This window comes from Diadema antillarum, unplaced genomic scaffold, assembly GCF_040938485.1.
Source record: "Diadema antillarum isolate AM-2024a unplaced genomic scaffold, OU_Dant_1.0 seq00000288_RagTag, whole genome shotgun sequence".
NCBI classification, from domain to species: Eukaryota; Metazoa; Echinodermata; class Echinoidea; order Diadematoida; family Diadematidae; genus Diadema; species Diadema antillarum.
Genome location: NW_027271315.1, coordinates 117,463 through 140,745, shown reverse-complemented (window position 1 = coordinate 140,745; position 23,283 = coordinate 117,463). Strand labels below are relative to the sequence as shown.

The following is a 23,283-nucleotide window of genomic DNA, read 5'->3' as shown; positions in this document are numbered from 1 at the left end:
CCAATTTTGATTCTGTTTGCTTTATATGATAGCACTATGTGGGAGCTTTGAAACTGCTACACAGAATTTCAGTCGTGACCTTTGATCTTAACCTTTGACCTATATTGTACATTTTGCTACAAAATGCTACTCCTTCGCCATTTCTAACCCGATTTCGATTCCGTTTGCTTTATGTGATGGCACTTGTTGAGGGCTTCAAAACTTCTACACAGAATTTTGACCTTTGACTTCTTTGACCTTTGACCTTGATTTTTTGACCTGTATTGTACATTTTGCTACAAAATGCTACTCCTTCGCCATTTCTAACCCGAATTCGATTCCGTTTGCTTTATGTGATGGCACTAGGTAAGGGCTTCAAAACTTGTACACAGAATTTTGACCTTTGACTTCTTTGATCTTTGACCTTGATTTTTGACCTATATTGTACATTGGCTACAAAATGCTACTCCTTCACCATTTCTAACCCGATTTCGATTCTGTTTGCTTTATGTGATGGCAATAGGTAAGGGCTTCAAAACTTCTTCACAGAATTTTGACCTTTGACTTCTTTGACCTTTGACCTTGATTTTTGACCTGTATTGTACATTTTGCTACAAAATGCCACTCCTTCGACATTTCTAACCCGATTTCCATTCCGTTTGCTTTATGTGATGGCACTAGGTGAGGGCTTCAAAACTTGTACACAGAATTTTGACCTTTGACTTCTTTGACCTTTGACCTTGATTTTTGACCTTTATTGTACAATGGCTACAAAATGCTACTCCTTCGCCATTTCTTAACCGATTTCGATTCCGTTTGCTTTATGTGATGGCAGCAGGTGAGGGCTTCAAAACTTCTACACAGAATTTTGACCTTTGATTTCTTTGACCTTTGACCTTGATTTTTGACCTGTATTTTACATTTTGCTACAAAATGCTACTTCCGGCGTCGACATATATTACGCAACGCGTAAATTCTACTTTTCCTTGTTGTTATTACAAAAAAGGCACTTTGTATTATTTGTGGCGTTTCACCACGTTCCCATGCAGATCCATTATTTGTTAAATAATATAAAATTTTGAAAATCAAAGATTTGGTTTTTTTTTCAGCTGGGTCAGTTTATGTTTAATTATAACACAAATGCACTTCCCAGCATTTTTAATTCAATGTTTGCAGGAGATCAATCTTTTCATAATTATCCCACCAGGCGATCTATAGTGAGTTTCATTTACCCCTTCTGAGAAATTTATTGGCTCAAAATACATTTATATACACTGGCCCTAGATTCTGGAATTTTTAAAGCTGTGATATAAAATATTTCTTTATCTTTGAATTCGTTTAAGCGTAAGTTGGAACTTTTTTGTTTAATTCATACTAAGATATATACTCTTCATTACTTAGCTGGTCTCTACAACCTAAGGGTTCATCATCAATCATTGAATTCATCATTGTGTATTGTTTACATTATCTTACTTGTACAAACTTTGCTCAGCTGCTCGAGCTCTGAAGCAATTCCCTCTTCCGATCCCGATGTTCAGCGTGTTGGCTTTTCATTTTATTTCCTTTTTTTTTCTTTCCTTTCTTTCCATTATTATTTTGTGCTTTATAACTTTCATTGGTTTACCCTTCTGTCAAGTCATGTAATGTCGTTGTGTTTCTCCTGTCTTGCTCTATCCTGTCTTTGTAAACAAATATGTTCACAAGAATCCTTTGAGTGATTCACAATTTACAAGCATGCTTTTTAGTGGACCTCTCAATTCTTTCTTTCTTTTTTTTGTCCAGACATAAATTTGTATTTTTGCCGGTATGCAGGTATAATTTTGTATTTGTTAACCATTATCTACCATATAAAATCGAATACATGCCTATGTTATATTTTCTGATTCATTTTGTGTCATGTTTGCCGAAAAGAAAGAAAGAAAGAAAGAAGTGAAATGAAAACGTGTAACACAAACATACACACACACACACACACACACACACACACACACAAAGACAGAAGCAGCGAATGAAAAATAGGCGGTGCGGAGTCGAAATAGACGCGATGCACGATAGATAGGGCTAACACAAGGTTTTTTTTTTGGTGGTTTACCATACCAAGGGGTACAACAAAAGCAAATTTTGTGAACGAAATGTACTTCGTTCACATGATTTGCTTTTATTGTCTTTTCCTCTTAGTGAATGTGTAATACCTAAAATACCGCCAACTCATGCTTGTTGTATTTTATTTTCTTTTCTTTATTATTCACATGAAGAAACACACATTATTTGGATAAATCGCTTTCGATCCTTCCTTCGGTATCTCGACCCCATTTTGCTTGCCCGGAGAGGATGCTGACATAGTTCCTTGACCTTCCTTCCACCTTGCTGGTTTCCGCTGTTCGCTTCTTCAAGAACATTGTAATCCGCCTGGCAAACCTTCTAGCACCGCGCCTTGCGATTGATTCTGTGAAGAGGATCGTTTGTGATGAGATACCTGCGTATCCACCTACGCTTGAAATAACCAGCTTATGTCGGTCTATTTCGAAACAGCAGCCTCATGCTCGATGTTGCTCTTTTGCGGGAATGTGGACGATGTTCACTATCCAGGCTTGAAAATAAATCGAGAAAATGATTATATTGAACACATTCACTGCACAATTTACAACGGGACGAACCTTACAACATTCAGTCCTTGTTTTTGTTTAAAGTTGATCAGCTCATGCTTCACCGGTATTCAGGAATTTAGGCAAGTTGGGTACAAACGGGAGCACAACTCTTGAAAAATCTGTTACACGCAATGCCACTCGAATGTTCTACCTGCCAACGACGATGTACATACGAGTAATCCTCGCAGAGTTGCAATTATCTTTAACTCGTAACAGTTCTTGCTTTACGCAATTAGTGTGAAAAAGAAATCCTCAAACTGTAAAAGATCTATACATTCATGTGTGCGCGAGCTGGAGCATGCTTTTCACGTCATTCAATGCACTCTGCTATATGCGTCGGCGATGTTGCATCGCGGCACAGCAACTGCTAATCCCTGATCACGGTTGTAACGCCTAGAACATCATAAAAAAGATGAAAATATAGGTTTTTGTTTGTTTGTTTCCAGATCCAGAGGGCAGGATGTATAATTTGCATTTTCAGCAGCTACATGTATATATTCAGGTCGCAAGAAATGTCAACTGTAAGCATAAAGTGGGTGAGAAAATCCAATGTGTGGGATCTGGTATAGGGTAACAGTAATGATAGGGTAAAATCAACAGAGCATTACGCCAAGCACACGCCAAACAAAATCTGGGTTGAAATGTGAAGAAGTGGAATAAATGAAGCAAAATGTGTGATCTTACAACTGGTATTTGCATTTCCATATAAGATGTACTTTTTTTATTACGACTAAGACTTTTGCTTTCTATCATGAGACATTCACCAGTTGACTTTCTCATCTTACAGACTCTGATCAGTGACGGTTAATAATACATTAGCATTTCAAAAGAATCTCATTCACATCCAGATGGGGGATTATCAACGACCATTTTGAAAGTCAAGGAAAACAGAAATGTACATAGAAATAGAATATATATATATATTTTGAAAATATCAGATAATATATGTCATTCATCTTTTCTTACATTAATAATGTATTTTGTGACATAGCATTTATAATGTTGTTATGATTAATACTTCGATGTTTCATTGTCAAAATGCTTTACAGTCTTTTTGACACTTATCCAATCAACCAGTGTCTTTATATAGGTAGGACACACAATTCAGGCAACATATACGTAACTCCTTTTTAAAAAGATGGTATTTTATTTTCGACTGATTCGAAATTCATAGTTTAGTTTAGGATTGTATACATAACATACAGAAGATTCGAAGAGGCAGTTGGAGTGTTATTTTGAAGATATGCACAAATACATGCTATCTGAGACCCAGAGAATCGTGGAGGAGCTGTCTATTTGATCGCATGCAGTTACCTGAGTAGACCTCCGCTTCAGTCCTTAAGTTAATATTTTTGTAATTTCGAAATTCTGAAATCGATCATGATTACCTAATCATATGTGGTCAACCTTTGTTATGGCAATATTCAAATGCATGATTCAAAATGAAAAGGAGTCCAACCCATCTGATTGGTTGTTCGTGAGGGGAAAGGGTGTGTCCTTATTAACTCGTACAAAGCGAATGATAAGTACGGAGTATCGTCACAGGACTAACATCGTCTTTTTTTTTTTTTGATGGTGTGATGCTCGCAACCTGGAATTCACATATTATACACGACGTGTCGGCGTATTGAGAAATCTGATTCTAATTCCCGCTCTACTTCAGGTGTCATTAGGTTACATAACACCCATGCTTTCATGAGCTTCCCTGCAGCTTCAAACGTTGAATCTGTGGCTATAAGCCTCACTTGACACTGTTGGAAGTGGCAGTTACTGAGCTTGCAAAAAAAAAAGAAGGAAAAAGGAAAATAATTGGGACAAAATAGAGACGTGCTTCTACTTTTCTTTTTTCTCTCTTAAAGTGAGTTTTTAAGAAGCTACATCCATGTTGCCCCGGGCGACGCACAGAGCATGTCGTTTGGTAGTCCAATCGTTTGGTGGCAACCGCTGAGACGCCATTAACTCCTGAAGTGACTGGACAAAGTACGTGTTGTGCAAGGACAATTGTCATTTCGCGTCTTTACCTCGATCGTATTTCTATCTGATTACTAAGGTCCAAGGACCTGCTCGCTACTTAAATAAATAAATAGATAAATAAATAAATAAGTAAATAAATAAATAAATAAATAAATAAATAGATAAAGGGCCCTTCCTACATAGATGGAAGGAGCATGAAAACAGGTTGTGTGTATTTGCTTGTTTGTTTACTAATAACTAAGCAGCACTCATGGCGGTAACAAGTTTGGATTTAAAGTGTCGAATGCCGATTCGACGTTTTAGCTGTATACACTAATCTAATTTTGATGAATTTCGTTGGATGGATACGTGTAAGTGCTTGAGACGGCATGTTATTGTTATCATATTTTATTTTTGGAAGACATAGTTTAAAGAGACTGTACAGTACTGGTTGAGGTGGGGATTCAAGTTTTGAACATTCCCAAGTGAGATAATGAGAAACCTCTTATGAAATATGGAAATGCGTGTAATTGTAAGAAGGATTCAACGTTTATTTGATGAAAATTGGTTTTTAAATGGGTGAGATATCCAAAAAAGTGATAATAATAAAAGGCGACAGACCACGCCTTTTATTAGGATCTCTTTGTTTCACCTTGTTTCTGGATATCTCCGCCATTTCAAAACCAATTTTCATCAAATGAACTTTTGATACCCCCTTAGAATTGCATGCTCTTGACATGTCATAGAGTGGTTTCTGAATATCTCGCAAAACGTTAAAGCTAAATCCTCACCTCAACCAGAACTGTACACACCCTTTAAATCAAGGACTCATTATTTAAGCATTCTGCGCTAAACGTAACTAGGGGGTTACCGGACACATTTGTACTCCCCCTCCCCCTTTCTCTCTGTCAACAACCTCCTCTATTGTGTAGTAAATGAGGGAGTTGTACAATTCAAATCACGCTTATAACCGAGACATGCATAACCTCACAATACCTCAAGGTTGGGGAAGTACAGTCTGGGAGTTATTACTTTAGCAGAATCGCTGGAACTAGTGGAAGGAACTCTGTCGAAGCAATTTATTTCCCCCGGACCCCGTTCACAGTCACTGACACTGCTGACGTGACGTCACGGTAGGTCGCGGGTTCGCCGCGCGCTGAACCGTGACTTCACTGACTTTCAAATTATACGTCGAATCGCGAGGCGCGGGAGGTGGTGAGAGATTCGTGTCACGGCGCCCTCACTTAGGTCAGACGGTGCTTTCATCAGGAAAGGCCGCGGAGAAGTTTCGTTTTGTGTGTGTACAGTCGTGTGTGATTGTGTGTGATTCAACCCTTTAACGTCATGAATAGATTAGATGAGGTAAGATGAGATAACATAAACTAAACAAGACCCATGAATTTGCTGGACTACCCATTGAATTTTATTTAGTTTTTTTTGGCCAGATATTTGTGATTTGTTAATGAATTCTTTTAACTTTCCGTACAAAATGGTACAATGTCGATATCACAGAGAAATGGTGTTATTACACTTCATTAAAAAAAAAGACAAAGACCATTTGTTGATTAAGAACTAAGGTCCTATTGCATTATTAACTGTGGATTACAAGATCTTGGTAAAGTATTTAGCTAACCGTATAAAATGTGTTATATATGGTCTTGTCCACCCGATCAATCTGGATTTTTAAAAGGTAGAAGTATTGGTATCTGGTGGCCTGTGTATTAAGTCTATGGGAATTTCAGAATTCAGTACGGAACGGGTTAACTGAGCGTATCTCTATCCAAAGAGGCATCTTTCAGCGGTGTCCGATTTCACCTTACTTGTTTTTATTGGTTATTGAGGTTATGGCCCTGTCAATTAGGCAGAACAAACAGGTGAAGGGGATAGTTATTAAAGATCAAGAGCTTAAAATGTCTTTATTTGCGGATGATTCAGTTTGTTTTATAGATGGGTCAATAAATTCCTTCAAACATTTATTTGATATTTTGAACATATTTGGTAAATATTCCGGATATAAGATTAGCTTAACTAAAACAGAAGCAATTTGGATTGGAGCTAACAGAGGTTGCCAAAGATTTCCTTTTATGAATCAGGGTATTACTTGGAAAAATTCTACATTTAAAAGTCTGGGAATCAATTTTTCACTCAATTTGGGCTTGATATTTGATTTAAATTATAAGGAAAAATCAAAAAGCATTTCCCAGACTATCAACTGCTGGAGAATGAGATCCCTCTCTTTAATTGGTAAAATTTGTGTAATAACGTCTCTTGCTCTCCCACAGTTATTATATCTCTTTTCTGTTTTAAGTATCAAGATACCACAAAAAAAATTTCAATGAGTTAAATAAGCTGTTTTTAGGTTTATTTGGAGTGGTGGCCAAGATAGGGTCAAAAGGACATTTATGAACAATGATTATGCTCAATGTGGTCTCAAGATTACCGACCCTTACGCTTTTGCTCTTGCTCAAAAAATGACATGGGTGAAATGTTTACTTGATGATAGCTTTGAATCTGTTTGGAAATCGATTGAATTATCAGCCTTGAAAAAATATCATATGGACCCTAATATTCTTTGGAAATCATACGCACCTGAAAAATCAATCTTAAATTCTTTAGGTAATACACAGCAGATTCCTTGCGTACTTGGTACGTGTACAGGGAGTATGCAACTGTAGAGTAATTGCAATGCAAATTCTCAGAAATTAGTGCATGTCAGTCATTATGGTTTAATCGATTGATACATTCAAAATCTAAGAAGTATTTTTTATTATGAGTTGTGGAATATAAACAATGTATCTGTAATCTCTGACTTGCTAAATCCTCCCTTTCCTGGCCGTAAATTATTTGAAGAATTAGTCCTTGATTTTGATATCCCTCAGTCACACAGAAGAAAGTATGATTTTTTAATAAAGAATATTCCAAATGACGGGCTGGAAAAACCCAATATGCAAGATGTTGATGTACATGAAGCTCTCATTGTTAAGTTGAAGTGTTCAAAGAAAATACCCAGTCTTGCATACAATTTGCTGAACTCCACACAAGTTCCCAACAAGCGTTATGAATATTGGGATAACAAGGTTTTAGTACCGGTCAATCTGGATTGGCAAAAAGTACAAGTTACAAATTTTACATGCACTATTGATACTAAACTACGTTCGTTTTGTTTTAAGATTTTTTATAAAACAATAGCCCTAGATGAATTTTTGTATAAGATTAAAAGAAAAGATTCTCCAAATTGTTCTTTTTGTGACAAATCTGAAGAGACAATAATTAATTTATTTTGTGAATGTGAGAAGGTCACTCCAATTTGGGAACTTTTACGAGGTATATTAGTGCAAAGCATGATTCTAAATTTAATTTTACTAATTTCATAAGTTGTTTGGTGTATTATCTGACAAATTCGTAACGTATCTAATCCTGGTGGTAAAATATTTTACATTTATTTGTAAATTTAGAAACACTATTCCAAATATAAATGCATTTAAATCATTTGTTCAAAAACAAAAAGAAATAGAATACCATTTGGCTAAGAAAAGGAATAAGCTCCCCATTCATTTTAAAAAACGGAGGTTTGATTTTTGATATATGTATATAAATTCTATTGGTGGCCAGTGTAATTATCAAGATTCATGCTGCTAGTGACAGTACCTTGATACATGTACTACATGTACATGTAATGTACATGTACATTATCTCACCTAAAAAAAAGGTTAGAAACATGAAATTAAACCATAAAATCCCTTTAAAGATTATTGTCCTATGAATGTATTTTGTTTTATTTTGTTGCCAGATACACTTATTGTTATTTTCATGTATGATTTACGTGAAAAAATGCAGAAATAAAATCAAACTGAACTAAACTGAACTGAACTGAATTGAAGTGTACTCATTACTGATTCTGCTTTCTTCAAAGCAAAGTCAAAAAAAAACCCTACTTCTAAAACAACAAAAGTATAGAAAATCACAGCAAAGAAGAAATTTTAAGCAAACATGAACGTCATAATCCACATAAACGCATTTTTCATTTCATCCGAGCTAATCAATTAACGGTAGCGTATCAGCTCAATGAACTTTATGAAGAATTTAGTCCCCAAACAAGTCATTTCCATTCGTGCTAATTTGAGATCCTTGCGATTAAAGCTAGTTAAAATCAAACAAAAATAATAGGAAAATACGAAATATCTTTAATTTTAACTTCAAGAATTTTCCTTGCGATGTAATAAGTGACGCATCACCGGCTGTTCACTGTATCTAATAATGAACTTAGTTTAAAATATTTGAAAATGGCGCTCAACCCATTTTGCCATTAAACTCTTCATTCCTAGAAGACCACATGACATACTGTCAGTGGAGGCGCCAATTCTAGACTTGCTTTATGCGTTGCCAAAATATTATTGTCACATGTCACATTTCCAGGAACTGGGCGAGAACAAGTTGTCCATTGTCTGTAACAGTTTCTTTCTGCTGTTGTTATCGTAATGGTGTATGTATACATATTTTATGTACACATATTTTATGTACAGAGAGGTCGAGAGAAAGAGAGAGAGAGGCAGTAAAATCAGACGCTCTGAAAAGCCGAGGATTTATCAAATTCTGGTCAAAGGTGACGGAAACAACATTAAGGAACTTAGGGTTTTACATCTCACATCTTTCAAGTAACATAGGGTGTATAGAAAAGAATGGACCCATTTCAGGGGCTGATGATCTTTCGCGTGTTGCGTCATGCAGTTTTGCCCTCAAATAACGCTTATGTCTTTATAATATTGTCTCATTAGCATGCAGTATCATCTAATGTCTATCTGCAAACCGAATTTTACAGCGACATGAGTAATGTGACATGGGACAATTCGCCCATCCTGTTGACGTTCAGCATAAGCGGGCAGTTAATGTCGATTCTCTCAATTACCCCCTGTGGTCAACACTACCACCCCCTCCCCTCTGCTCAGCCCCACTTATAGGGAAATGACCTTAGCCATTATCAGTTTGAGGCTTTTTTTCGGCGGCCTTTTATCAAAGTTTATTAGTAGATGCCAGATCATATAATCCAGTGCGTCAAAACATAAAAAGTCAATTTGAGGTCTAGCTGGCCTATAGACAGATAGGGGTGTGGTGAACGATGTATGAGAGAGTTCCTTGAAAATCGTGGTAATATACGTGGGAGTTGAGGACATGATATTCTGGCCATAAGATGAAAATAACTAGCAGCATCTCCTCATCTTGAACACTGTCGGAGCCAATACTGGTCTCTACTTTGTGTGATAATTATGCCAGTGTCATCAGTAAGAAGTGGTCCCGAAAGGGTTATTTACCTATTAGGAGTGATGGGGTTTGGAGAATTCACGTGGTCTTGGTCGTGGCGCACTCTCGACTCTGCATTTCTTTTCTGCTCCGTGTATGCGTTTGTGCGTTTGTGCGTGTGTGTGTGTGTGTGTGTGTGTGCGTGTGTGTGTGTGTGTGTGTGTGTTAATTTCTTTCCAACGAATGAGTGGCAGCCACTGAATATTTCCACTAAAATGTAGGGCTTGAGCATGTGCCTGCCCTTTACAGCAACCGTTAATGTGGTATAGCCCTCCTTCCTTGATGCAATGTAGATCCTTCTGTGCCTTAACTCTAACAGCCTCTTCTTCGTTTTACGAATAATGTCAGCAACAAATCCCATTTGATACATGAAAGGGGTGTCCTTTGCGCACAATGCAGAACATGCTCAAACCTGAAAATAAAAAAGTATCTAATTTTAGCAGAAAGGAACAGAAGAAAAGCTCAGCATATTATGATCTCATAAAACACAACCAGTCGTGGAGATGAAATAAGGTTAGGTATAGGTTCTACTGCTTAAATTAGTCGCAGTTTTCCCGATGATTAATTCGCGGAGTTGAGCATTCTTAGTCTGAAAAAAATATATATACTAAACTTTAAAAATGGTAAACATTTTATTTGACAGTGCTGGAATCGTGATATGATGACCCAACATTTTTACACTCCCCATTTTGGAAAATAGGAAAACAAAAGGATTGTTGAATTGCCAGCTGATGACGGCTGAAAAGATTAAGGTGACTTTGATTTTATATTGGTTTTTTCTTCTGCCTAAAAAGCAAAAAGGTCTGCTAAAGTTGGTGTCATATTGCTACTTGAGATCTAAGTTTGCATATCACTTGCTTACAGTGTACTACTTTGTTTCCTGTGATCCTATGGTCATAATTCTTAAGTACGCTTCGGAGAAAAACAAACAAACAAACAACAGTTAGAAATGGAAAATAAAATGCAATGGAAATAAAACCAGGCTAAATTTATATTCAGGGCCGTGAATCAACTTTCGATGTCTTGAATTTGTTTTGTTATTGTAAATTTGGCGGGTATACTATTCAAACAATTAGGTGTAGGCCTACACACACATTGTCGGATTTTACAGGGACAGCATGTTGTAGTATGCATAAAAATGCGTATGCGTAAAACCAAGACCGAACTGGAAGTGAAGTCTGAATCACTGGAGATGTTCAGTTGGTTTGTCTGTTTGTTTGTTTGTCTGATTGCTTGCTTGTTTTTCAGTTGATTTTGCAAAAGAAATATGACTGATGAAAAGATATTACCAGTCATGTGTATCCGTCTTCGGCTGCCTTGGCGTCATCGCTCTCAACCTTGACTTCCTTGATAGGTTAAGTGATTTCTATTTTTCTTAATCTTTTCTTTCTTCCACTCTATACATATATCTTTCTTTTTTGACCTTTTCTTTCTCTCATCTTCTGAACTGTGCTTGGAAATGTGATTGTCACTTTTATATATATGATTTAGTGCAAAAAATATGGGACGTTATTGATGATTGGTTCTTAGTAAATGCTGCTGCCTCGCCCAAAGACTACCTCGGTGGGTCGATGTAATTTGCGGAGACCCTCCCACGACACATTCTCCTCCGCCAGCTAATCAGTGATGTCAAACAAATTGGCGCGTTCGCGCACGGACCGTCCCGCGGGAGTTACCGGATAGTCCCGCGCACGGCGTCATTATTTAAGGAGAGCTAAAAGAGCGAGAAACGTTCACCCCTATCTACAAAAATAACGGGGCAAAGTGTCGGCGGTGGATGAGAAGTGAGGAGAGAGTGGAGTGACGGAGATGTCAACAAAAGGTTTGCAAAATGACGGCACTAGAACATGGGGACGGGGGAAAGGTGAAAGTCGTCACTGCGTCCATTACTCTCACTAGCCAAACATCACGAATTTATGGAAAAAAAGAACAAGGAAAAGGAAAAGAACAAGAGCAAGAAAAAGAACACATTAACCTGCCCTTGTCATTAGCATTAATGAATTTCTTGCTCCTGAACTATCATTCAGATTATTCAAAGCAAAGGCTTGTAGAAAATGCAGAGTGGAAGGAATGGAGGCAGCATTGTAATCATCATTAATCATCATCATCATCATCATCATCATCATCATCATCAGTAGTAGTAGTAGTAGTAGTAGCAGCAGTGGTAGTCGCAGTAGAAGTAATAACTTATCATCATTATTATTAGCAGGTGACACGACATTCGCTCCTGAGACAATTGCTACAGTATTATTTTCTTAGGGCTGATCCTAACTTAGGGTTAGGTTTAGGGTTGTTATAGAGTTTTAGGTTTAATTTGATGTAAGGATTAGAATTAGGGTTAAGGTTATGTTTGTGGGTAGAAATGTATGTTTGGTTCAGCGTGCAGATAATCATTTCATGGGAGCAATGTCGTCGTAAGAGCAAATGTCATGGAACATTATCACCATCAGAATCTGCATGCCACCTAAACAGCTAACTGCGTATATCATAGAACAACCACAAGTAATTCATAGTATTTCTCCTCAACCATTGAAATATTGCACTTAATGTCTTTTTTAAAACTGTTTTATCTTCTGTTTCTGTGGATGGCAGACGGTTATCAGGTTTCGTGTTCACAGATCTATTTTCGTCTCAATGCTGATCGCGTTTACAGAGAGATTTGGCGGTTTTGTCTTGTCTAGGAATCAAATTCGTGCTGGCCATTTTGAAAAAAAAAGAGAGTAAAACTATGCATCGCCCTTCATTGAGAGCATTTTGACCCCGTTCTGGTTGGCGCCATTTTGTATTTGCTTACGTAGACAATCGAAAATGTGGGCACGTGTTTCGTTACACCGTTCTCGACCATGAATTGGGATTAACTGACAGCAACCAGGTAAGTACGCGGTGGGATGTAAACACCGCACCTTTAACGGAAGCGTGGCCTCCGTTCAAAGTCTACTTTTCAGGAATTAATTCTACACGATTTTAGGTCGATTCCATTAAACTTAGCTCTTGCTTTCAATCGCGTTTCTATCCGCTTTTTTTATAAAGAAGAAACATTTCTGGCAACTACTCCAACATGCCTCCCCTGACGTCCTCGCGTCCCCGTTCAAACCAACTTACACGGAAAAATGCAAACAAGGAGGCTTTCAGTGAACAGTGACCCGAAGGAGAACCACCTTGTTTACGTCACACTATAGGTTTCTCGTCAACTGTGGATCTAAAGAACATCGGTAGCGCGAGGCTTTGGATCTTTAAGCTCCTGCCACATTTTGTCGATCTTCAAAAGGAAAATGCAAAGGGATAGAGGGATGCATCTTGGTTGGACGATCGAGGCTAGGGCGAAATTGTATTTTGAGACAAGAGTCCATGACATCCCAGAAGGTATTGGCAATTCTAGGAGGATTGATCTTCTTTTCTTGTTGTTGTTCTTCTTCTCTCTTTTATTTCCCCAGGAAGGGGGAAGGGGTGGGTAGTATGGCACGTAACGCACATCTTCGATCGATGTTGCATCAATGAGTGATACCAAGCGAGCAATATGTGAAAAGCTGCGGAAATGAGCATAGAATAAAAGTGGTAGTCCTCGTGCAATGTCATGCACAGGACATAATAAGCCAACCTTCGAATCTTCAAAGAGAATTCCCTCATGTTATTCAAATAAGAGATTTTTGTGAATAAAAGTTTAAAAAACAAAAACAAAAAGAGAGAAGAAGATGATAGAGCTCTCTCGCATACAGGGTCGGTGACACTAGGAGAGAAGAATCTGAAAGAATACATGTATACTAAGCTTGAATGCTGGTAGTTCAGATAGCATGGCGTCTTACGAAATGATCAGACCACGTGACTGTGTCGTACTCAGAAATTCTCATTAGGCACTGTTAGGTGATACGCTATCAGATAAGTCATATTATCTATTGTTCGAATCTTTTCTCCTTTTTCCTTTTGCTTTTTATTACTCTTTTTTTTCTGGACACGTTTGTTAGGATATCGCTCAAAAGTTCTATGCATAATCCACATGAAATTTTCCAAGTTCTTGTCACAAGGCCACAATGTCTATAGCCGATATAACTTACGTGGGCCTCTCTTGAGATCCTATAATACAATAATTTTACGCCTGCAACTCTTTTCCAATAATGCGATTATGTTAAAAAAAAAAAGCTTCATATAATATATGTTTACAAAATTATATTTTTGTAATACAGTATGCGTTATTTGCTTCCCTGAGTTTGTATCAACAACAAAAATGTGATATTGGAGATAAAATTTGATTTGAATTAAATTGATTATGCCATCTAGGCGCCATTTTTGCGATTTTGCAAGCTAGTGCAAAATGATCGATCATAATATTATTTTCATAGCTAAACGTCAGTTCTATACCATTTTTGGTAGGCATAATGTCAAGTCATGAGTGATAGTATAGGTTTTCCCGTTCATTTTCAAACCTTTTCCATTCAATTTGATAGATAATTTTGTAGATAAATTTCGTCCCGAGAAATCTGGAATATGCCAAACCTACTTTCAAATTCGTCTTTTGTCGATCATTTTCAAATAAAATCTATTCAATTTGGTCGTTTGTCACACATTTTCGTCTTTTTACCATACTAATTCGTCTGTCATACTCGCTGCACACATAACAGCAAAAGCAATTTCGTCTTTTAGCGATCATTTTCGTCAAATTTTCCTTCAAATTCGTCTCATATCTTTTCCGTTGTGATTTCTTGGTTATTTCCTTGGTGGAGAGGAGAAAAATCTCTTTGCTTTATGTACTCTATTACGTACCGCACTAACGTGCACGCACACGCGCGTCAAATGTTATTCAGCTGAAAAATGTCATCCTGACCAATGTTACGAGTACGTTTCATTTACATTGGGTTTTCGGAAAAATCGTAATAAATTATGATCAACTTGTTAGCAAAACAGAACAAAATACACTCTATGTCTTCTCGCCTTCAATCGTGAGCGTTAGTCTTCGGCAGTTTGACAGTATAGTGCCAATAAAGAGGTATCGAGCAATATTCATGAAAGGTACAAGTACGTGGACGAAGATATGACGATCTGAAATTTCGCTATATGCCGCAAGTAGTACAGACACCCCAACGCACAGTCTAACGTCACGTGACTCTGCCGAAACTTTGGATGAGTTTTCCCCAAGATTTTTTCCCTAAAACGATATTAATTTCTTGTTTCTTCTGAAGATGAATTAATAACATGTTTGATCGTTGCTTCTTAGGAAACAAAAAGAAGTGAAGTATAATGTACCAAAGTTGGCACTGGGTGCGAAAATAACTGTTATAGTTTATGCGAGTATGCGTGTGTAGACATTTCTTGTTTGTGTGTACATCACAAGGAATACTTACAAGTGATGCAAGCAGATCTACTCATACAAACCCAAAATTGTCAAATTATGATTTTTATCTAATTCTGCTATATGGCAATTTAGTTTTTCTTGATAACTTGCGTGTGTGTATTATAATTAGGCCCTATATATGCCTTATTCAGACCTGTATCTTGCACCCGAGTTGTTCTTTGCGATCAGTCGCCTTTACCTGTGTTTATTCGCACAAGGTAGTATTCACTTTACCTGAAATCAATCGTCAAAATCTAGAAGGCTGGCTGGCATAAGTGTCTGCGTGTTCGATCAGTTACATGATGGAAGATCCGGATATACGCCCCCATTCCTCCCCTCTCATTTACTTCGCGCTCCGCTCTAAAGCGCTTTATTGAGAACACATCAGGTGTTTTCTTTCCGTGGTATTTGCACCCGAGAGGGAGCGCGCACACCGCTGTACAAGTGGTTCACTTATTTTGTCAATCATGAGGATGTACCTGTAGCCCAGATATGTCATAGTTATTGTCATCATTAGGGAAACTTCAAATTTCCGGTGAGCAAATATGATGATAGTCATAAAACAAATTTACCAGATTGAGCGAAAAGAATCGATGACATTTACAATGTAAACTCACGGCTGTAATCATGGCAAAACACGTTCTATTAAAGTAAATTGACTGTCACTGCGAGGTAAGTTTCACTCGGAGCTCGGATATTAAGTCGACTTTCGGGGAAAGAGAATGATATAGATGTTTTAAATACCCAGACGGCAACCAAAATGTCACGACCTAACCCCTTTCTTGATAACGTTGATGAAAGAAAAAAGATATTGTACGGCGATTGAGTGAAAAACACCGACATATCAGAAGTGGCGACACGACATTTGCTCCTGTTGATCCGGTCTTACTTTCTCCAAGGACTTAGGTTTAGGATCACGGTTGTGATAGGGTTTAAGGTTTAGTTTCATGTGAGGATTAGGATCAGGGTTAGGATCACCGTTATGTTTGTGTTTGTTGCTCAGTGTGCAGATAAATTTTCATGGGAGCAATTGTCACAGGAGCAAATGTCATGGAACCATCAGAAGCAAAGTGGAACAAAACTAGATACAGGTGTAATCTCTTTGACACACACAAACACACGCACGCGTGCGCGCGAGCCCACACATACATACACGCACCCACACACACACACACACACACACACCCTGGCACACTCAAGATTATCCCTTCCTTGGTATATGGTTAAATGTAGCATGAATATAAAATTTAGTGTATGCAAGAAGAGTTGCAAGGTCTGTGTCCCTCTAAAGACATATTAACAAACTAGAGCCCCCCCCCAAAAAAAAGAAAAGAATAACCGTGAAGCACACACACATAATATATATATATATATATATATATATATATATATATATATATATATATATATATATATATATATATATAAAACTACATATATATATATATATATATATATATATATATATGTATATATATTTATATATATATACATACTTTTTTATTAAGAATAGGCATGTATGAAAATGATACTGAGGAGTCCAAGGAGCGTTAACATTTAGTGTGCTATAGGCGAGAGAAGGTATAATATCAGGCGAAAAATACTAACAGAAAAAATAATTTATGACCTTCAAGATTCGAAACCTTGCGTCCTCAATGAACCTTAAAATCTATACAGATCTTAAGAGCAAAATAGATTTTGCACTCATTGTATGATTGAATTCAATGTATGTATTTTCTCTATTTCATTTATGGTAAGAGCGCTGTTCTCATTTATCAGAAATGTTTCTGTTATTCAATTTCTGCTGATTTCAATTCAATTCAAATGAGATTTTCAATTGAATATAATTGAATTGAATTTCCGCTGGAATTCCATTGAAACTTATAACTGGAAGAAACCGGTAAACGTGTCAAGATACCATCCATATTTACAATAAGGCAGTTTTTATGTTTTTATTCTTTGTACTCAAATGAAGAGTTTGTTCGCAAAAAACCGATAAGTCCATATTTGCCAAATGGAGATATTTGCGATTAAAGGTCAAGAAAAATTAACAGAATAATAAGAAAATTTTTGCTTCTTTTGACCATAACTTCAAAAATATACCTTTATATGTAGTGACCAATATATCACTTAAGAGGTATTATTTTGTACTTTATGACAGAGACCGTACTTCAAAATCTTGAAAAATGGACTTATCGGTTTTTTCTAACAAACTCTTCAAATACTCTACACGATCATACACAGAAACAGAGAGACAGATAACGCACATACACACACACACACACACACACACACACGCACCTTTGCAAGCGGCCCATATAACACACACCCACGACTGCCCATACTAAAGACGAACGAAAAGAAAAGAAACAAAGTCGAAAAATCAAAATTGGGATTCAACGCGACCTCCTTTCTGAGATCGGGTATATCATGGATACGTCCTTCGCTGCAACTACAAGGTTGAAAAATAGCACAATGAAGATCTGAAAAGAAGAATAATAGTACAATTATGTGAGACTTATCAGAGTTGGTCAATTAGTCAATGGGCCCTCATAATGTCGTTCTTCAATGCCAAATTCTAATAGCATACTTATGTTATCTCTTTTTGTCGTCATTGTTGGGATGCGTGACACGTAACAATCGTGTCGAGGGCAAGGCAAATTTGTCGTCCGAAGACAATGCCCGTAAATGAGCAGAGCACAAAATTACCTACCTGTCAAAAAAGGGAGAAAGAATAGAATCCCCCGCGTATGATTACTGTACAAACGAGTTAAACAGAGCTCGCTCATTTCATTCGCTCGTTGGAATAGTGAGGCAAACACGAATAATAAATCAAGACGATATAAAAAATAACGGGCATTTTGTTCTGTCAATGTAAAGATGCAATGTAATATTCAGAACTTGAGTGTGCCAAAACTCTTGAGCTCTTTGAGAAAACTAGGCTACGTCTACATACCAAGTCGGAATATATTTCTCAAGATATGTTTGACTTCTTGAAATTTTACACTCACTGTAGTTCATCTTAAAATTGTTTAATTCTAGGAGACAGGTGTCCAATATTTAACAAGATTTCAGGGTAATATAAGCAAGTTTCTTTCTTTCTCTACCCCCCCCCCTCTCTCTCTCTCTCTCTCTAACTTCGATGATCATAGCCTTAAGCTACGGTCACACCATTAAATCGAAATATAAAATTATATGAAAAAGAAAAGTGAATCATGTATGCATGCATGACCAAAACTGGCTCTTCATAGCAACAGACAACAAGTTGAAATTGATGAAAGTTTCAATTTAAATCATACACACAGTTCTATACCACGAGTATTCTCATAAGATCCAAGTTGAGATTCCATGAAAATGCTCTGCATGTGAGGTAGTTTGGTGCATAATTTCACATAATTACAAGCACCACTTATACACCTATGCTTTTATGTGATATGTATATATATATCAGGGTCCCTGTATATATATACATGCATAGTTGTATATAAAATATCTATACATGTATGCATATGAATGTGGATGATTATGTAAATGTACAGGTTGAAGAGTTTGCTGCCTTTGAAATGGACCATAGCATCACTCTACAGGGGGAGCGGAGAGTTCTTGTTTTTTCCGTTAATTTTGTTTCTCTGTTATTTTTTTGTTTTGTTTTTTATTTGTTTTTTGTTTGTTGTTATTTTTTTGTGGGTTTTTTTCTGGGGGGGGGGGGGAGGGGGCAAAATGTGTGGTTTGGATCTGCAGCCCCATCCCCCCCCCCCCCCGTTTCCAGTTCTGCTTCCGCAACTGCCAGAATTGTTGCCTCTCCGCTTAATAGGAACATGTACTGTCTTACTTTCTGAACAGCATACTGAAATGCCAATAGCGCCCTCGAGCGTTGAACTCGCAAAATAATGAAAGTCGGTGAGATCATCAAGTCGTTCCTCGGTAAAATAATGAGACTCTTGTGAGTACTGTGAGCTTGAGCGGGCTCCATTCATGTCTGAATCAGCAAACAAGAGGTAGTCTGCTCAGAGAACGGCATAGTTTGTGTGTAATGACCAAAGTCTTCCAACGACATTACTTTCAAACTCACTTCCAAGAAAAATCTGGAAAACACAACCATTTTTTTTTCTGCTCACATGGGGCAATGATTGCCCGTCATAGATGCAAACATTCTCTGTAATCAATAAGCAACCCTCATTCCTGAACACGCCAGTGAATCCGCCAAAACCAACCTGTCAGAGCGTAGACAGAATGAACTGATGGAAACCCTGCTGTCTGGAGATTCATATAGATTGATATGTAGTACAGTGGACTCCCGCTATAACAAAGTCATCGTGACCGGCAGTCTTCTGTCGTTATACTGTACTGAAATTTCGTTGTTAACCGAACAAATAAACAATAAAGAGCAAAGAGCGAATAATTTTGCGGCCTGAATTTTTACTTCGTTGTAACCGGAATTTCGGTATAACCGTGCTCGTTATAAAGGGAGTGCACTGAACTGGAAACATGTTCATAATGACGGGCATGATAACGGCGACCTCCGACCACACAGAGAACACACACACACCCACACATTGATGAATGCAGAGAGAACTCGAGAAACATGTATGAAGAATAAGAAGAGAAGGATGTTGGGGGAGTGGGGTGATGGGGAAGCACCCTCTTTTACGGTCTTCTCCTTCCGCAATTCGCGCTGCCACTTCATTTCTGCACGGTCTGTGCTGTTTTGTTTCGTTTTTTAATTCGTGACAACCGCATCCTCCTTTAAAGTTAGTAGGCATTTGAATCATCAAAACAACAACGCCAACAAAACAACAACACAGAACAGAACAAAAAAATCATCGACAAACAAGGTAACAATTTTGCCTTACCACGCTGGCATACTTCATTCTGTAATCACACCGTTGTTGCTTCATAATTGCACACACAACAACCTTTAAAAAAACACCCTGTGAAAAGAACTGATTTTCTAATTGTCGGGCAATTCATTGCTTGTCACAATATTTTCGTCTGGTAATCTCTGTTGAAGCATTGTCAGTGCCACCGTCCTGAAATCTGATGACCCCTTATGAAGTGTGGGTGTTAGAAGACAAACGGATAACAAATTTCTTTAAAAGAGCCTATTTATTCCAAAGAAGTCATTTATAGATTGTTGGGGAGGGTTTTTTTTTACATCTTCTTCTTTTTTTTTTCAGGAAAATTAGTGGTTTAGTGTTGTGCTGAGTATTCAAATGTTTGCCACATTAAAGAAGTTATCTGGAAACATGTTAGTGTCGACCAATCTGATGTATACATACAAACTTGACTTTGTGTAAATGTATAGCTTATCACATTACATAAACTTATGTTTCAAATTCTCTTTAGGTTTGTGACGTAATATTACTGATAAGGCCTGCAAAGGAGCCATATAAATGTCATAAAAATGATATTGCAGCCACAATTTATGCCATGCTCAAAGAAATCAAGGAATCTGGAAAATTATTGTATTGTTAATATGTATATAATAGACAAATATATGGATGAATATGATATGAATGAATAGAGACATACACAGCTAGATACATAAATATATTTATAAACCAATAAATTGATAAACAATTGAGAAAAACAAGTTAACCGATGAAGTATTACACTCATAAAAAATTTCTCAATATTTCTCTCTGGACAGTATAAGTAACGCAACTACGTTACAACTGATTGACGAATTGCCTTTCATTGACGTAAACAAACGCAGATCATTCATCGTCTTAGTCGAGGCCATGATAAATATTCAGGGGCATACATTCTCGGGCTAGACTCGAACCAACGACTTCCTGATACCCACTAGACTACCGAGCTTCCACCCTATAATAGCCAGTTGGAGTTCTGATTTTACAAAGTAACATGTAATCCGTATTTATTCAAATTAGTGATTCTTGAAAGAATAATTGATTTGAATGCAACTTCATGTTTTGATCTCGAATTGTCAGGAAGGAGATCGGCGTTTTCGGCGGAATGAGTGCAAGCAAAAACTTTATGGAGTCTATCTGGCTATTATGTCATGGCGGAAGTTTGAGTGGCCGAATATGGATGGTATTTCTAACCACGAGGAGCTTGGCCTGCATTATCTTATATTGCCGCGTGTTCCGAAAAGTTAATTGTGAAAGAATAAGGTAAGAGAAAGAGAAGGGGGGAAGGGGAGGTGATGGAGGAAGTTGTGAATTAGGGAGAGGAAAAATGAATAAGGTATATAGAGGACATCAAAGTGACAAAAAAAGAATTAAGAAAACAAAATAGAAAACCAATGTGCAAAGGCAGAAAAACAACATCAGGAACAATTATGGAAGGATAAAAACATTACAAGCAATCATTGTTCTTGCCACAATCCCCCCCCCCCCCACTTCACAAACAAATGACACACAATTACCATAAAAACAGCAAGCAAGAGCTTTTGAAAAAGAACAACAAAAACAAAGACAAGTGTCTGTGCGCTATAAGTGTCTGATGCACACAGATAGGAAAGAAGAAGGAAAGAAAAAAATCATCACACACACAGACAGATACACAGACAGACACACACACAAGCATACACACCGTAAACACACACAAAAGATCGTCTACAAAAAAAAAAAAAAAAAAAACTTTGGGCGGAGCCACGATCTCTGATGCTCTGAATATTCATGAGCATTAGGCATTAATAAGAGCCACATCACTCGTGTCATAATAAACTGCCTAATGCCGATTATATAGTTATCTTTTCAAGAACAAAGACTACGTGGAAAAGCATATTCGTTTCATGCACCTGACAATGCCACAATCCAATGCCAGTGGTATGTCATTTCCGATAACTGATTTGTATGCCTTCTGTCATTCCCGTTGACGATCTACTATGTTCTTACTTAATTCGGAAAGGAGAGGAATTTCGAGCAGTTCTTTGTGAAATTATGACAATATTTCTCGATTCTTGCGATTGATATCTTGAGACGAGCTGCATTTCCCTAAATCTCCTCCTTCTTTCCTGATAGTAGATTATTCAGGCAAAGGATTTGAACGAAAAGCAGCATAATGTTTCGTCTACTCGCTGATGAGAAAAACATTTTTGTCCCCCAATTATTTCTCAGGAACTGGTTTGTCATTCACGTCATTATGCATAATGCCAGCGGCTAATCTGAGTGGCATCTCATCCGCGACCACACGCACTTTTCCAGTCATATTTTCTCCCAAGGATAACAACATCCCCACATCAATAACATTTCGCTCAAAAACGCTGATGGGCTTATAAAAGCGCTGTTACACAATATACTAGTACATGAATCGATAGAGCAAAATGAAAAATTATTACAGCAGCCAATTAATAAAGCATGATTTCCATTATTGGTTTTTGTTTTTTTCTCCCCAGAATGAAATACTCACAGCCATTCTTGCTTCCCTCAGTCACGTCGCCTCAATGGAAGAAGAACAACGTCAACTCACTTTAGTCAGTATCACTGCTCCTCACGATTTTTACTTTGGTGTAACATTCAATTAGGAAGGTGACTTTACCCCCTGCGCCTTTTTTTCCCCTCGATACAACCTGTCGAGAATGAACCACCCGGTGTTCGAAATCCCACCCTCGTTCGTAGCCGTAGGTTGCGGCGTCGGATGACGGTCGATTTACGCTCCCCTCTTTAGACAGGAGAAACAAATGCAACTAACCGATCGCTAGAAAAGCAGAGCTCTCGCTGCGACGAGAGCAACGACCTTTAGGATTGGCTAATTCTGAGATGAGAACGACATAGCGCCTATGTAAAGCTCATGGCAATTGGCTGCTGAGGTTTCTACCGCTGGATATGCTTGTGTGATATTACGTTCACGTGTGTGCCTGTGTGTGTCTATGTATGTACAATGTATGTGTACAAGGAGGGTGTGTGTGTGTGTGTGTGTGTGTGTGTGTGTGTGTGTGTGTGTGTGTGTGTGTGTGTGTGTGTGTGTGTGTGTGTGTGTGTGTGTACGTATACGTGCTTTCCGGTTCATAAAAAAAAAATGATGAAATCATAAGATTATTAAATTTCCAGAACAAGCAGAGCTTCAAATGTATCGAAGAGGAAAGGACGTACATTTTACCACCGAAGGAGGCGG

The 23,283-nt window shown here is 37.6% G+C and overlaps 1 protein-coding gene across 1 annotated transcript in view; it reads right to left on the bottom strand.

Moving 5' to 3' along the window:
• The window catches only part of LOC139730041 (partner of bursicon-like), a 48,445-nt gene extending 25,735 nt beyond the window's left edge, over positions 1–22,710 (bottom strand). Inside the window, exon 1 of the mRNA XM_071640954.1 lies at positions 22,579–22,710. Coding sequence (XP_071497055.1) covers positions 22,579–22,584 — 6 coding nt within the window. The 5' untranslated portion in view covers positions 22,585–22,710. The remainder of the gene's footprint in view (positions 1–22,578) is intronic.
• Between the last annotated feature and the right edge of the window lie 573 nt (positions 22,711–23,283).